At 40.2% G+C, this 15,666-nt stretch overlaps 1 protein-coding gene across 1 annotated transcript in view; it reads right to left on the bottom strand.

Annotated features, from left to right (window-relative positions):
• The window catches only part of LOC145417011 (beta-alanine transporter-like), a 33,679-nt gene that overhangs the window by 16,035 nt on the left and 1,978 nt on the right, over nucleotides 1-15,666 (bottom strand). The window contains exons 2-5 of the mRNA XM_080285858.1: nucleotides 13,880-13,983; nucleotides 13,158-13,312; nucleotides 5,717-5,885; nucleotides 3,698-3,836 (exon numbers count right to left, since the gene is read on the bottom strand). Of these exons, the coding sequence (XP_080141984.1) occupies nucleotides 3,698-3,836; nucleotides 5,717-5,885; nucleotides 13,158-13,312; nucleotides 13,880-13,983 (567 nt within the window). The remainder of the gene's footprint in view (nucleotides 1-3,697; nucleotides 3,837-5,716; nucleotides 5,886-13,157; nucleotides 13,313-13,879; nucleotides 13,984-15,666) is intronic.

Below are 15,666 nucleotides of genomic sequence, written 5' to 3'. Positions count from 1 at the left end.
CCTGCAGTATTTTACAATCCTCCTCAACCTCTATCTTCCTCAAGATCTTTACATCATCAGCAAACAGACTTGCATAACTGTTCACTCCATCTACCATATCATTTACGTAAATCAGGAACATTACTGGCGCCAACACTGAGCCTTGAGGGACTCAACTTGTTACTTCCCTCCAACCAGACATCTTTTCCTTTATTACTGTCCTCATTTGTCTGTCTCTCAAAAAGTCTCTCATCCATTCCAGAAGTTTCCCCTTTAGTCCTCCTATATATTCTAGTTTCCACATTAGTCTCTTATGAGGTACCTTGTCAAAGGCCTTCTCTAAGTCTAAGTACACACAATCCACCCAACCATCTCTCTCCTGTACCACATCAATCGCTCTTGAGTAAAAGCTCAACAAGTTAGAAACACATGACCTTCCACTTCTGAATCCAAACTGACATTCAGCCAGAATATTCATCTCTTCCAGATATTTTATCCATCTGTCTTTCAGGATTCTCTCACACAATTTTGCGACCATGCTGGTTAGAGACACTGGTCTATAATTCAGGGGTTCTTCCCTGTTTCCTCCCTTGTAAATTGGTACCACATTTGCCCTCTTCCATTCTTTTGGCACTTTCCCCTCTTCCAGTGAGCATACAATTAAGCTGTGAATTTTATCCGCCAGTTGTTCTCTGCATTCCTTCAGTACCCAATCAGAAATTCCATCAGGTCCTGGGGCTTTCCTTACATCTTGAGTTTCCAGTAATTTATACACTTCCTGTACCTCCACTTTTATATCTTTCATCACCGGAACATTTCTAATCACTCCCTCCCCTTCCACAAGCTCCTTTTCTTTAGTGAAAACTGACTGGAAACGTTTGTTCATTATTTCTGCTTGCACTGCCGCATCCTTAAAGACCTCTCCTTCTACTTTCAGTTTGGTGATTCCTTCCTTTTGTTTCAGTTTGCCATTAACAAATCTATAAAACAGTTTGGGTTCATCCTTGCATTTGTCAATTATACCTTTTTCAAAATTCCTTTCTTCTTCTCTACGTATTCTTGTGTATTCATTTCTTGTTCTTTTATATTCTTCCTTTGTTCTGTCGTTACCTCTCTTTCTCCAATTGTTCCACGCCTTATCTCTCTCTTTTTTTGCTATCATACACCTTCTATTAAACCACTCCTTTTTCCTGTTTTCTTTCCCTCTTACTCTTGGTACAAATTTTTCCACACCCAAATTATAGAGGTCTAGAAAGATATCCCACTTCCTCTGTATCTCTCTTGTTTCTCTGAATTTTCTCCAATCCGCACTTTCAAAAAAGTTTCTCAATCCTGTAAAATTTGCTTTCCCAAAGTTGTATCTTCCCTGTCTATGAAGCTCGTCTCTTGGCTCGACGTTTCCTATTAACATCTGGAACTCAATGACCACGTGATCACTTTTTCCCAAAGGACAGAGATATTCCAATGATTCTATTACATCAGGTTCTTTGGTGAAGAGTAAATCTAACCTTGCTGGTGTGTCCTCACCTCGAAACCGTGTCTCTTCTTTGACCCATTGCATCATCACATTATTCATTATTATATTTAATAACCTAGTGCCCCACGAATCCTCGCTGCCTCCCGAGTACCATTCCTCCCAGTTCACCTCTTTACAATTAAAGTCGCCCACCAAAATTATATTATTGCTTTTCTCAATTATTTTTTGCAAGTAGTTAGCCATATCTGACAACATCTCATGGTATTCGTCATCCTTCCATGCTCTCGTCTTTGGGGGAACATACACTACCGCCATATCTTATTTAACATTCTCTCCAGTTTCTAATTTCATATATATCACTTCAGCCCTGCCTTCTCCCATTTCCACAGTATCTACATTTATGTTGTTCTTCACTGCTATCATCACTCCTCCTCCCTTTTTTTCTTTTCTGTCTTTTCTCCACAGTTTGTATTTACCATCTCCCAAATGAACATCAATATCTTCTCTTAATTTGGTCTCTACAAAGCACGTGACATCAGGTTCATGTTCTCTCAAGAAATCATTAATTTCGATCCTTGTCGATATGAAACCATCCACATTAGTATATATCACCTTCAAATTATTTTTGACATTATTAATACCCTCTTCTCTCCTACTCTCTGTCCGTACCATTTCCTCTACTTCTGATCTTTCACAACCATCCCCCTTAGTTTCCTTCACTTCTATTTCCATAAATACCATTTCCTTTCTTTCATATCCAATACTCTCCAAAAAAAAGTATTAGATTCTTCCTCTGTCCTCTTATCATTTTTTTCCTTTACTTCTTCCTTTAATGATTTTAAAACTTCTCTTTCTTCTTCATTCAGATCTTTTCTTATTATAATATTTTCCATCCCCGCCTCTTTGCTTAATTTCCAGGTCACTTTAAGTATCTCATTTATTACACTTTCTGATGTAAACTTGACTCTCATTGGTCTTGTTTCCCCTTTCTTATAAGGCCCTATCCTCCTTACTTCCTCAATTTCTTTTACCCACTTGTCTCCTTCGGGGTCAATCTTGCCTAATATTCCTCTCACCAGGTTCGTGTCTCTCTCGAGTCTTACGAACCTAACCTTTTCTTCCTCTTCCCTGTTTCCAAATACTACCACACATCTGTTCCTTTCTACAGTTTCTCTCATTATTTTCTCTTTTTTCTTCAGTATTTTCACTACATTTTCTTCCATTTCTTTCTTGTTCATTTCCCTTTCTTCCTGGATGATCTCTCTTAAGCTGACCACTTCTTTCTGTTCTTCTTCTACGTGTGCCCACTTTGCCTTATGGTCTTCTAATACATTACTCACCTTCTCCGTTTTATTAGTACTCTCTTCTAGTTTCCTCCTCAGTTCAACATTTTCCTGCTTCAAATTCCTAATCTCTTCGTTGGCTGTTTCATTGGACTGGATCAGACTCTGTATGGTGGTTTCCGTATTTATTGACACATCCTTTATCACTAGATTCTCTACTTTCTTTTCGAGTTCACTAATCCTCATAATTAATGTTTTAACCAGGTCCATGACATTGGTATTAGCATCAAATCCTTGAAATTCTAGTCCCTCATTGTTTATATTTTCGGCCATGTTTGAACCAAAACAGCTGTTACCGAAAAAAAAAACTACAAACATTCATGTACAATCTAGTCAATAAATCTTTACATTTTTGGTAGTCTATTAACTTTCATTATTTTGAATTTAAATCAAGACCTTAGGAGACAGGACAGACAAAATTCCTGAAACTACTTAAGGTTAGCAGCGATGGCTGGGACGTCTGCTCTCTCCGGCTGTTCGTGTGTGTGTGTGTGTGTGTGTGTGAGAGAGAGAGAGAGGGGGGGGGGAGAAACTCAAATAGTGAAGTTGTTAATGAAGGCTATATCCAACCCCTCGAGTTTATAAGACACCTGATGTTAGAATATTTAACGACACAATGCTCCATCTCCCGTAACAAATAGGTCTTTGGTGTCACTGATGCGGGCAGTTCGGGTAATGTTAGGTTAGATTATACTGAGCCTGGTTAGGTGTGGTCAAGGGCGGCCAGGTTAGGTTTGATTAGGTTAAGTTAGATTTGGTGAGGTTAGAGTGGGTTAGGTTAGGTTAGGTTTGGTCAGGTTTGGTTAGCTTATATTAGGTTTGTCTAGGTCAGGATTGGTTTAGTCAGGTTTGGTTTGGTCAGGTCAGGTCAGGTTTGGTTTGGTTAGGTCTTACGTACTTTCTTGAGGTCGCGGATGAAGGAATCAAGTACGGGTGATGATTTGACGTGATTGATGCGAGCGGCCTTGGTTAACAATTTGGCAGCCTGGTCATTCCTTCCACGCTGCACCAGCCAGCGCGGGGATTCGTTCATCACGCTGCAGAAAGACAGAAAGGAAAAGAAAAACAAAAACTCAGAACCAATGCCTATCAACTGCAAGAGGTTAATAAAGACATTTTTTGTACTGAGTTCCAATTTTACCCTAAAAGTGGACTCGCTACATTTGTTTTACTAGCACGCTTTTGGTATAGACTGACGGTCCGTTCCTGAAGCCCAGCAGTTCTTCTAAGTGCCACACACCATAACCTGTCACCATTTCTGCACCAGTACCCACCGTCCATACTGAATCCATGCCAAAGCGGTCTCACTGTGGACTGGTGTGATGGTAGGATAGGGATATGTTTCTATGACATGTCGATGGATGTTAAGGAAAATCAGTGAAGTAAATGTGAGCAGGGCTCGAACTCACGACCTTTCGGACACAAGACCAATTACTTGACCACAGTGACAGAGGGGAAAGGACAGAATAGTAGTAGATGACACCAGTCCCTTATTTGTCTGGGAAAAATAGGAGAGAGAGAGAGAGAGAGAGAGAGAGAGAGAGAGAGAGAGAGAGAGAGAGAGAGAGAGAGAGAGAGAGAGAGAGAGAGAGAGAGAGATAGCGCACAGAGGAGCAACAACTAACAATCACTTAATGCAGTTTCTACACACATTGCCAAAGGGATGACAAAGACAAGAGCCCGTATTCTTGTCAGACAAGGAATCTTCCTAACACCTCTTCCTTAGCGATTTATTTTTGGATACTGCTGGCTAATATCGTTTCGCACGCCAAATATATGCAGAATTTGGCAATATTAGAGTGATTTAAGTAACACAGAAGAGGACGGTAAGATAAACCAAATAAATCTCTTAGGAACAGGTGTCAGGGATGATTAGTCTACCCATTTCGCAGAGAGGACAGGGGCAACTAAGAGTAGAACGCACAGAAACAAAAGCAGACGATCAGGTATTGGATTATCTGCTCACGTTGCTAACGAAAATGGACAGGCAGAAGGGAGACAAAGATTTAGGATACTTCGAGTTCCCATATTCTTTTACTTACAATGCTTATGGAATGATGGAAAATAGAAGAGAGACTTGAGAGTCCTTGCATCCTTTACTCACTGCGCCAAGGGTGAAAACACAGAGGAACATCACGATCAGAGGCCGAGGAAAAACAGAGAGAGCTCAGTCTTTTCGTAGACTCACACTGCCAAGGGATAAAGGAAGAGTGGCAACAGTGAGGAACAACAACTGACGATTGATGCTTTATTTCCTACTTGTATTCCAACAGGATGCGGTAGAATGACGGTAGATCACACAGACAGCTGAACACAGACTACCTTGCACGAGTACCTACGCTCCTTCCTCGTGTAGACAAGGGTATGAAAAATATGAAAGACCACAGAGGCCCTGAATCCTTTACCCACGTTCCCATCAGGGCGAGATAAGCAGAGGGTAGAGCACAGTGGAAAAGGAAATAGCACCCGTCCTTATATTCCTCACTCACATTGTCAAAGGTATGAGGAAAACCGAGAAAAACACTGAAATAATCCATTCAATTCACTGACGTATTTTTGCTATTTTATTCTTGCTAAGTTCAGACCATTATGCTGAGCTTAGGGGAGACTTTTCGAGCAGGAAGGGACAGATACAGCTCGCGTCCCACTAAAGTGTGTAAGATCTCAAGTCGTTAAAGTCGCCTAGAGGGAACGAGACTAAAATGTTAAAACGCATCGGGGGAATGAAGGGGTTAACAGACGATCAGACACTGAAACATCTATCACACGCCAATGGGATGAGGCAGACAGAGGGGAGGCACAGGGAAACAGAAGTCAGCTCCAGACCTTGCATTCCCCACAGTGTCACGGGTAGGAGGATAGCCGAGGAAAACACAGAATTAAAAACAAATTATCAAGGACTGCAGTTGCTACTCACATTGCTAGAGGGATGAGGCAGACGGTGGGTAAGAGGCAGATGAGCAAGAGATGCCTGAAGTCCCTCACCAGCATACTCACTCCTCCCATACCCATGATGGCGATGCTGATAGTTAAGGAGGAGCTGACTGTGATGGACACACGGTTCCGAGCAGGACAGGACTCCATCACTGTCGAAAACAAGAAACTCAAGGTCGTATTAATAAAACTAATTGATGGAAAGTGTACTCGTAAAAAAAGATCATATGCTTCAACCTTAAATCGCAAAGAACGCAAACCCCTAATTCTTTAATGGCATTTACGGAACGCCTGCATCCCACGTTAGAGTGCAGTCAGCAGTAATATAGGAAGGTTAAACACATTGTCTGACTCTCTCCGGAAATCATCGTCGAGAATAGGGACCTTGCACTCCACTTAGCGGTTTGATGTTTAGGTACACGACGACTGGAAAATTTTTGGTAGATCATTTACGAAACTGCTGGAAGTGCTCAGCCTACATCACATGCATTACAAATATTCCTCATTTCATATATCCCACACCTTACATACATCCCACACCTTACATACATCCCACACCTTACATACATCCCACACCTTACACACATCCCACACCTTACATACATCCCACACCTTACATACATCCCACACCTTACATACATCCCACACCTTACATATTGTACATCCCACACCTTACATACATCCCACACTTTATATACATCCCACACCTTACATACTGTACATCCCACGCCTTACATACGTTCCACACCTTACATAAATCCCACACCTTACATACACCCCATACATTACATACATCCCACACCTTACAAACATCCCATACCTTACATCCCACACCTTACATACATCCCACACCTTACATACATCCCACACCTTACATACGTCCCACACCTTACATACATCCCACACCTTACATACTGTACATCCCACACCTTACATACATCCCACACCTTACATACATCCCACACCTTACACACATCCCACACCTTACATACATCCCACACCTTACATACTGTACATCCCACACCTTACATACATCCCACACCTTACATACATCCCACACCTTACATACATCCCACACCTTACATACATCCCACACCTTACATACACCCCATACATTACATACATCCCACACCTTACAAACATCCCACACCTTACATACACCCCATACATTACATACATCCCACACCTTACAAACATCCCATATCTTACATCCCACACCTTACATACATCCCACACCTTACATACATTCCACACCTTACATAAATCCCACACCTTACATACATCCCATACATTACATACATCCCTCACCTTACATACACCTCACAAGATTGATCCCGAAGGAGACAAGTGAGAAAAAGAAATTGAGGAAGTAAGGAGGACAGGGCCTTATAAGAACGGGGAAACAAGACCAGTGAGAGTCAAGTTGTCATGAGAATGTGTAGTAAATAATATACTTAAAGTGACCTGAAAACCAAGCAAAGAGGCAGGGATGGATAATATTATAGTAAGAAAATATTTGAAAGAAGAAGAAAGAGAAGTTTTAAAATCTTTGAAGGAACAAGGAAAAAAAATGATGAGAGGACAGAGGAAGAATGTAAAACTTTATTTTGGAGTGAGGGATATGAAAGTAAGGAAGTGGTATGTGAGGAACTAGAAGTGAAGGAAACTAAGGGGGATGGCTATGAATATGAAAAAGAGAAGTCATTGGAGAGTTGTTGATCAGAAACTGAGGAAGTGGTACCGACGGAGGGAAGGAGAGAAGAGGGTATGAAAAACATCAAAAATAACTTGAAGGTGGTATATACATGTTGATGGTTTAATATCGACAAGGCTTGAAATTAACGATTTCTTGAAGGTGCATGAACCTGATGTCATGTGCATTGTAGAGACCAAGTTAAGTGAAGATATTGATGTTCATATGGGAGGTGGTAAATACACACTGTGGAGAAGAAACAGAAAAGAAAAAATGGGAGGAGGAGTGATGATAGCAGTGAAGGACAACATAAATGTAGATACCGTGGAAATAGGAGAAGGCAGGGCTGAAGTGATAAATATGAATTTAGAAACTAGAGAGAATGGCAAGAGAGATGGCAGTAGTGTATGGTCCCCCTAAGACAAGAGCATGGAATGATGATGAATACCAGGAGATGTTGTCAGATATGGCTAGTTATTAAAAAAAAATATATATAATTGAAAAAAGCAACAATATAATTTTAATGGGTGACTTAAATTGTAAAGATGTGAACTGGGAGGAATGGGACTCAGGAGGCAGCGAAGATTCGTGGGGCACTGTATTATTAAATATAACAATGAATAATGTGATGACGCAATGGGTCAAAGAAGAGACCGGTTCTGAGGTGAGGACACACCAACAAGATTCGACTTACTGTTTACCAAAGAACCCGATGTAATAGAATCTTTGAAATATTTGTGTCCTATGGGAAAAAGTGATCATGTGGTCATTGAGTTCCAGATGGTTACTGGGAACGTCGAGCCAAGAGACGAGCTTTATGGGCAGGGAAGATACAACTGGGAAAGCAAATTTTACAGGACTGAGAAAATTTTTCGGAAATGCGGATTGGAGAAAATTCAGAGAAACAAGAGAGATACAGAAGAAGTGGGATATCTTTCTTGACCTCCAAAATTTGGGAGTGGAAAAACTTGTACCAAGAGTAAGGGGGAAAGAAAACAGGAAAAAGGAGTGGTTTAATAGAAGGTGTATGATAGCGAAAAAAAAAGAGAGAGATAAGGCTTGGAACAACTGGAGAAATGGAGGTAACAACAAAACAAAGGAAGAATATAAAAGAACTAGAAATGCATACACAAGAATACGTAAAGAGGAAGAAAGGAATTTTGAAAAAGGTATTATAGACAAATGCAAGGATGAACCCAAACTATTTTATAGATTTGTTAATAGCAATCTGAAACAAAAGGAAGGAATCACCAAACTGAAGGTAGAAGGAGAGGTCTATAAAGATGCGGTAGTGCAAGCTGAAATAATGAACAAATGTTTCCAATCGGTTTTCACTAATGAAAAGGAGTTTTTGGAAGGGGAGGGAGTGATTAGAAATGTACCGGTGATAAAAGATATAAAAGTGGAGGTACAGGAAGTGTATAAATTACTGGAAAAACAAGATGTAAGGAAAGCCCCAGGACTTGATGGAACTGACGGATAAAATTCATAGTTTAATTGTGTGTTCTCTGGAAGAAGGGAAAGTGCCTCAAGCATGGAAGAGGGCAAATGTGGTACCAATTTATAAGGGAGGAAACAGGGAAGAACCGCTGAATTATAGACCAGTGTCTCTAACCAGCATGGTCGCAAATTTGTGTGAGAGAATCCTGAAAGACAGGTGGATAAAATATCTAGAAGAGATGAATATTTTGGCTGAATGTCAGTTTGGATTCAGAAGTGGAAAGTCATGTGTTTCCAACCTGTTGAGCTTTTACTCAAGAACCATTGACGTGGTACAGGAGAGAGATGGTTGGGTGGATTGTATGTATTTAGCCTTGGAGAAGACCTTCGACAAGGTACCCCATAAGAGACTAATGTGGAAACTTGAGTGTATAGGAGGACTGAAGGGGAAACTTCTGGAATGGATGAGAGACTTTTTGAGAAACAGACAAATGAGGACAGTAATAAAGGATAGGATGTCTGTATGAAGGGAAGTAATAAGTGGAGTCCCTCAAGGCTCGGTGTTGGCGCCAGTAATGTTCCGGATTTACGTAAATGATATGGTAGACGAAATGAACAGTTGTGCAAGTCTGTTTGCTGATGATGTAAAGATCTTGAGGAAGGTAGAGGTTGAGGAGGATTGTAAAATGCTGCAGGAGGATCTGGATAGGATGCATGATTGGAGCCGAATGTAGGAAATGAAATTTAACGCAAAGAAATGTAAAATACTGGAAATGTGTAAAAGTACCAGGAGGCCATCACTGAATTATTTGATGGGTAATGAATCAATCACAAAAGCGAGAGAAGAGAAAGATTTGAGAGTGCTGGTCCAGGATAGTTTGCCACCTGAAAAACATATTAACAAGGTGGTTAGAGAGACGTATAAACTCTTGACTAACATAAGAGTAGCATTTCATTATATGGATGAGGAGATGATCAAAAAATAGATAGTGGCCATGATCCGCCCGAGGTTAGAATATGCAGCGGTAGTGTGGTCCCCACACAAAAAGAAAGATATAAACAAGATTGAGAGAATACAAAGAACAGCAACCAAGATGGTCCCCTGTCTGGCAGAGCTCTCAATCAGAGAGAGGCTGGAAAAGCTGGATTTGCCTTCCTTAGAGGAAAGGAGAAAGAGGAGAGACATGATTGCAGTGTTCAGGACCATGGTAGGATTATATAAAACTGACCGAGAAGATATGTATGTATGGGATAAGAGAGCAACAAGAGGACACGGAATGAAATTGAAGAAGTCAAGCTGCTCGAAGGATATCAAGATATATAGTTTTCCTTATAGATGTATAGACCTGTGGAATTGCCTGGACAAAGAGATCGTCCAGTCTAAAAACCTAAACAAGCTAAAAGCTAAATTTGATTTATTGAGAAAAAAAGACGAGATCCCACGAGTGTAGCTCATGTCCTGTATATCACAATTAGGTATATTAGGTAAATACATAAGTAGTTGGAACGACTTACACGAAGAGGTGGTGCAGGCGACAAACATTCATGTGTGTAAAAGAAGACTAGATAAATGTGGATATGGAGACAGGACAACACGAGCATTGCTCAATTCCTGTATACTACAAATAGGTAAATACACCTTACATACATCCCACACCTTACATACATCCCATACATTACATACATCCCATACATTCCACACCTTACATACATCCCACACCTTTCATACATCCCATACATAACATACATCCCACACCTTACATACATCCCATACATTACATACATCCCACACCTTACATACATCCCATACATTACATACATCCCACACCTTACATACATCCCACACCTTACATACATCCCATACATTACATACATCCCATACATTACATACATCCCACACCTTACATACATCCCATACATTACATACATCCCATACATTACATACATCCCACACCTTACATACATCCCATACATTACATACATTACATACATCCCACACTTTACATACATCCCACACCTTATATACATCCCACACCTTACATACATCCCACACCTTACATACATCCCATACATTACATACATCCCACACCTTACATACATCCCACACCTTACATACATCCCACACCTTACATACATCCCACACCTTACATACATCCCACACCTTACATACATCCCATACACTAAATTACATACAGTGGTCAAGAACGATACAAAAAATAGGCAGGTTTTATTATCACATTTTGACCATGAAAACGAGGAAACTATTAAACCAGTTCGCTGCGAGGACATATTAATATTGTTATGTCTAAATCAAAATGATGGGGAAGGAGATTTTGCGTGGTTGAGGAGTAAGATTTTTTGTTTCTTTACCATGTGTTGAATAAAATCATCTGAGAGAGAGAGAGAGAGAGAGAGAGAGAGAGAGAGAGAGAGAGAGAAACAGACAGACAGAGACAGAGACAGAGACAGAGAATAAGGTGTAGTGTTCCAGCCAAGCCTACAAATCAAGGTTCAGTGTTTTGTAAGACCACATTTAATACAGATGTTACCAGTGGACAGAGTAAGCCCACGTACTGTGTAGATCGAGGAATATTACAACACGTATTTTTTTTTTACGGGGGGATATTACCACTCTCAGGAAGTATATACGGGAGAATATTACCACCCAGGATATTTTTTTTACGGGAGGGAGATTACCACTCTCAGGCTCAAACGTACTGAGTGTGTAAACGAGGAGAATATTGATACTCAGACATTTTAACAAAAGTGAAGTTAATTGATTTTGTTATTAGAAGAAAGTGAAAGAGATGGTTTTTAATAGAGAAAAAATGAATGGCAGAGTGTTTGATGTTTTTAATGAAGAAATTGTAGTTTGATAAGAAACTTGGTGATATTGTTTTAAAAATTTTGAGTTAAAGTGTTTAGTGTTTTAATGAAGAATTTGAGTTTGAAATGAAACTTAGTGATATTATTCCAAAATTTTTGAACCAAGGCATTGCATAGTATCATCATTCAAGAAAGTCCATTGAAAACTAAAAATTAAACAAAAACAAAGTTGGTAATGAGTAAAATTGAATTTGTGAAAGTAACTTGTTTGTCATTAAGTAGAAACATATCAGTTATGCTCAAGGACATAGTGTTTTGAAAGAGAGTAAATGAGTGGAGAAAATTGCTTAGTATTTTAAAGCGTAGTTTGAAATGTTATTCGTAGTACAGGAGAATATGTTATGAAAAATGATATTGTTAAATGGTTTGATTATAAAAAAAATACGTTTTAGGTGTTTAAATGATACTTTTTGAAGAATTGTTTATTTTTATAGTAAATGATTTACAAGGATTTAGTGGCATAACAAACTGGAACATTGAAAAGGAAAGAGAAATGTGGGTTGTAAAGAAAAAAGAAGCTGGATTAATATACTGTACAAGCAAAAATTAAATAAATAGATAAAAAGAGGAATACAGGAGTTCAAACCACAGGAATATTACAAGAGGAGTACAAAGGCAGTAGACTTTAGCAGCATTACAAAATTTAAACATTGAAAAGTAAAGAAAAATAATGTAAAAAAAAAAAAAGAAGCTGCATTCAATTACCGTACAAGAAATAAGGAATACTGGAGTTCAAACCACAAGAGGAATACAAGAGGAGTACAAAGGGAAGTACAATGTGAATAGACAATAATGGATGGGATATTAAAAGATAATTTGTATTACTCACCAGAGGAGGGGGAGAAGAAGAGAGGGGAAAAAAAAAGAAAGGGGAAGATATTAAGAGAGAATAGAAAATAGAAGAAGGTGAGCAAAGAATGGGAGAGAAAGGAGAGGGAAAGATAAAGGGGAAGGGAGAGGGAGAGAGAGATGTAGAGAAAGATGAAGAGAAGGAGAGAGAGGAGTCAAGAGAGGAAGAGAAAGAAGCAAAGGAGAGGGAGAGAATGTGAAGATCAAAGACAAATATAATGAAAAGAAAATAGCAAAAAGAGAAATATGGAAAGAACAAAACTGCATTGGGAATAAGACAAAGCACAACGTTGGATCTGGTTAGTACTTGGATGGGTGACCGCCTGGGAACACCAGATGCTGTTGGCATAACGTTCTCCCTACGTGTCAAGTGGGGTTGGTGGAGGATTAGTGCTTCTCCCTGTAAAACAATTAACTCTAAGCCCTTGACCACCCCGTTTGGGATACATGGCGTCTGGCAATGAATGAATGAATGACATTTTAACGGGGAGATATTAGGCCTACCACTGAGGATATTTTATGATGGAAGTATTAACACTCTCAAGTTCATACGTACCGAGTGTGCAGATGGGGACCAGCATGAGGAAGACCGCTACACCAATGGCGAATCGCATGAGGAGGACGAGCGTGTACCAGGGAGAAAAGGCCATGATGAGACAGGCTGGAAGGCTTAACACAGATCCCATTAGTATCGTGGTGCGGCGACCCAGGCTGTAATGGACGCTGATAATTAACACTCCCAGAACTTGTGACTAATTACAAGCTGAAAAAAAGTCACCTGATACCACCTAGATTAGAGTCCTAGCGAAGGTCTACCTCTAAACGATTTTATGCAAAGTAAGGAATCAACACTCTCAGACACTAATGACTGATTTAAAGCTGACAAAAATCACATAATGCCCCCTAGAATAGAATCCTAGCGAAGGTCTACCACCAAACGATTTTATGCAAACTTAGGAATTAACACTCTCAGGCACTTGTGGCGGCTAATTTGAAACTGAAAAAAAAAAAAAAATCACTTAATCACAACGTAACTCTGATATTGCCCTGTCTTCTTAATTGCATCTTAGAATATCATGCAATTAAATACACCCTCACCTAACCTAATCTTACTTAATCTGACACAACATATTGGAAACGAAACCACAGTCGAAAAAATTAATAAGAAATCAACTTCATCGACTTGCCCCAACTTTAAAAATATGTAGTCGTATGCATGATCTAACCCTATAGTTCTCGTTCACCTTAGAATTCAACCCCTTAAACACACATGCTCACCTGTCACTTATATGTCCCCCCAGCACCGTGCCCACCGCCTCCCCGATGTTGAAGACAACCTGGAACATGGAACGAAGGGGCGCCCACTCGCAGATCAGGTTCCACTGAGGGGGAAGGAAGGCATGATTGTACTGGGGGCATTTTCGTGTTGTGGGTTTGTTACTGCTTTGGATATTACAGTATGCTGGTGTTCACTGATTTTATTGTTTATATATTTAGCATTTAGTTTTGGGGCATTTTGGTGTTTTGGGCATTTTGGTGTCTGGGCATTTTTGACATTTTTGTGTTTTGGGTATTTTGGTGTTTTGGGCATTTTTGTGTTTTGGGGACATTTTGGCATTATGGGCGTTTTAGTGTTTTGGGCGTTTTTGCGTTTTTGGCATTTGTGTGTTTTGAGCATTTGTGGTTTGGGCATTGTAGTGTTTTGGTCATTATAATGTTTTGGGCATTTTAGTGTTAAGGGCATTTTTGTGCATTTGTGTGTTTTGGGCACTTTTGTGTTTGGGGCATTTCTGTATTTGGGGCATTTTTGTGTTTTTTGTTTTGTGATTTGGGCATTTGTGCGTTTGGGGCACATTTGTGTTTTGGGCATCTTGGTGTAGTGGGCATTTTTGTGTTTGTGGCATTTCTGTGTTTTGGGGCTTTATTTTATTGTTTTGGGCATTTGTTTTGGTCATTTTGGGGTTTGGGGCATTTGTGTGTTTTAGGCATTTGTGTGTTTGGGGGACTGACTATCACTCTCTGGTCTCACTTCCACTCTCTGGACTCACTTCCACTCTCTGGACTCACTTTCACTCTCTGGCCTTACTTTCACTCTCTGGCCTTACTTTTACTCCCTGGACTCACTTTCACTACCTGGACTCACTTTCATTCTCTGGACTCACTTTCATTGCCTGGATTCACTTTCACTCTCTGGACTCACTTTCACTCCCTGGACTCACTTTCACTCTCTGGACTCACTTTCTCTGAACTCTTTCACTCTCTGGACTCACTTTCACTCTCTGGACTCACTTTCACTCTCTGGACTCACTTTCACTCCCTGGATCACTTTCATTCTCTGGACTCATTTTTACTCTCAGGACTCATTTTCACTTGGGACTCACTATCACTCTCTCGACCCACTTTCACTCTGGAATCATTTTCACTCTGGACTTGCTTCCGCTCCCTGGACTCACTTGCGCTCTTTTGACTCACTTTCACTCTGAACTCACGTTCACTCTGAGCTCATTTTCACTCTGGACTCACTGTCACTCTTTTGACTCAGTTTCATTGACTCACTTTCACTCTTTAAACTCACTTTCACTCTGGACTCACTACCACTCTGTGGACACTTTATTTCTGGACTCATTTTCACTCTCTGGACTCACTCTCACCCTGGACTTATTTTCACTCTCTGGGTTCACTTTCCCTCTCTTGACTCACTTTCACTCTCTGAACTCAATTTCACTCTCTGGACTTACTTTCACTCTGGCTTCACTTTCACTCTCTGAACTCACTTTCACTCTGGCTTCACTTTCACTCTCTGAACTCACTTTCACTCTGGCTTCACTTTCACTCTCTGAACTCACTTTCACTCTCTGGACTCACTTTCACTCAGGACTCACTTTCCATCTGACCTCACTTTCACTGTCTTCACATTATCCCTCTCTGGACTCACTTTCACTCTTCGGACTCATTTTCACTCTCTGGCCTCACTTTCACTCTCTGGCCTCACTTTCACATTCTGGACTCTCACTCGGGACTCACTTTCAGTCTCTGACCTCACTTTCACTCTCTGGACTCTCACT

Source organism: Coenobita brevimanus, chromosome 108, assembly GCF_032717465.1.
Source record: "Coenobita brevimanus isolate Jiangsu-jjx chromosome 108, ASM3271746v2, whole genome shotgun sequence".
In the NCBI taxonomy this organism is placed as follows: Eukaryota; Metazoa; Arthropoda; class Malacostraca; order Decapoda; family Coenobitidae; genus Coenobita; species Coenobita brevimanus.
Note: the sequence above shows the minus strand (reverse complement) of the source record. Positions and strands in the feature narration are given on the sequence as shown.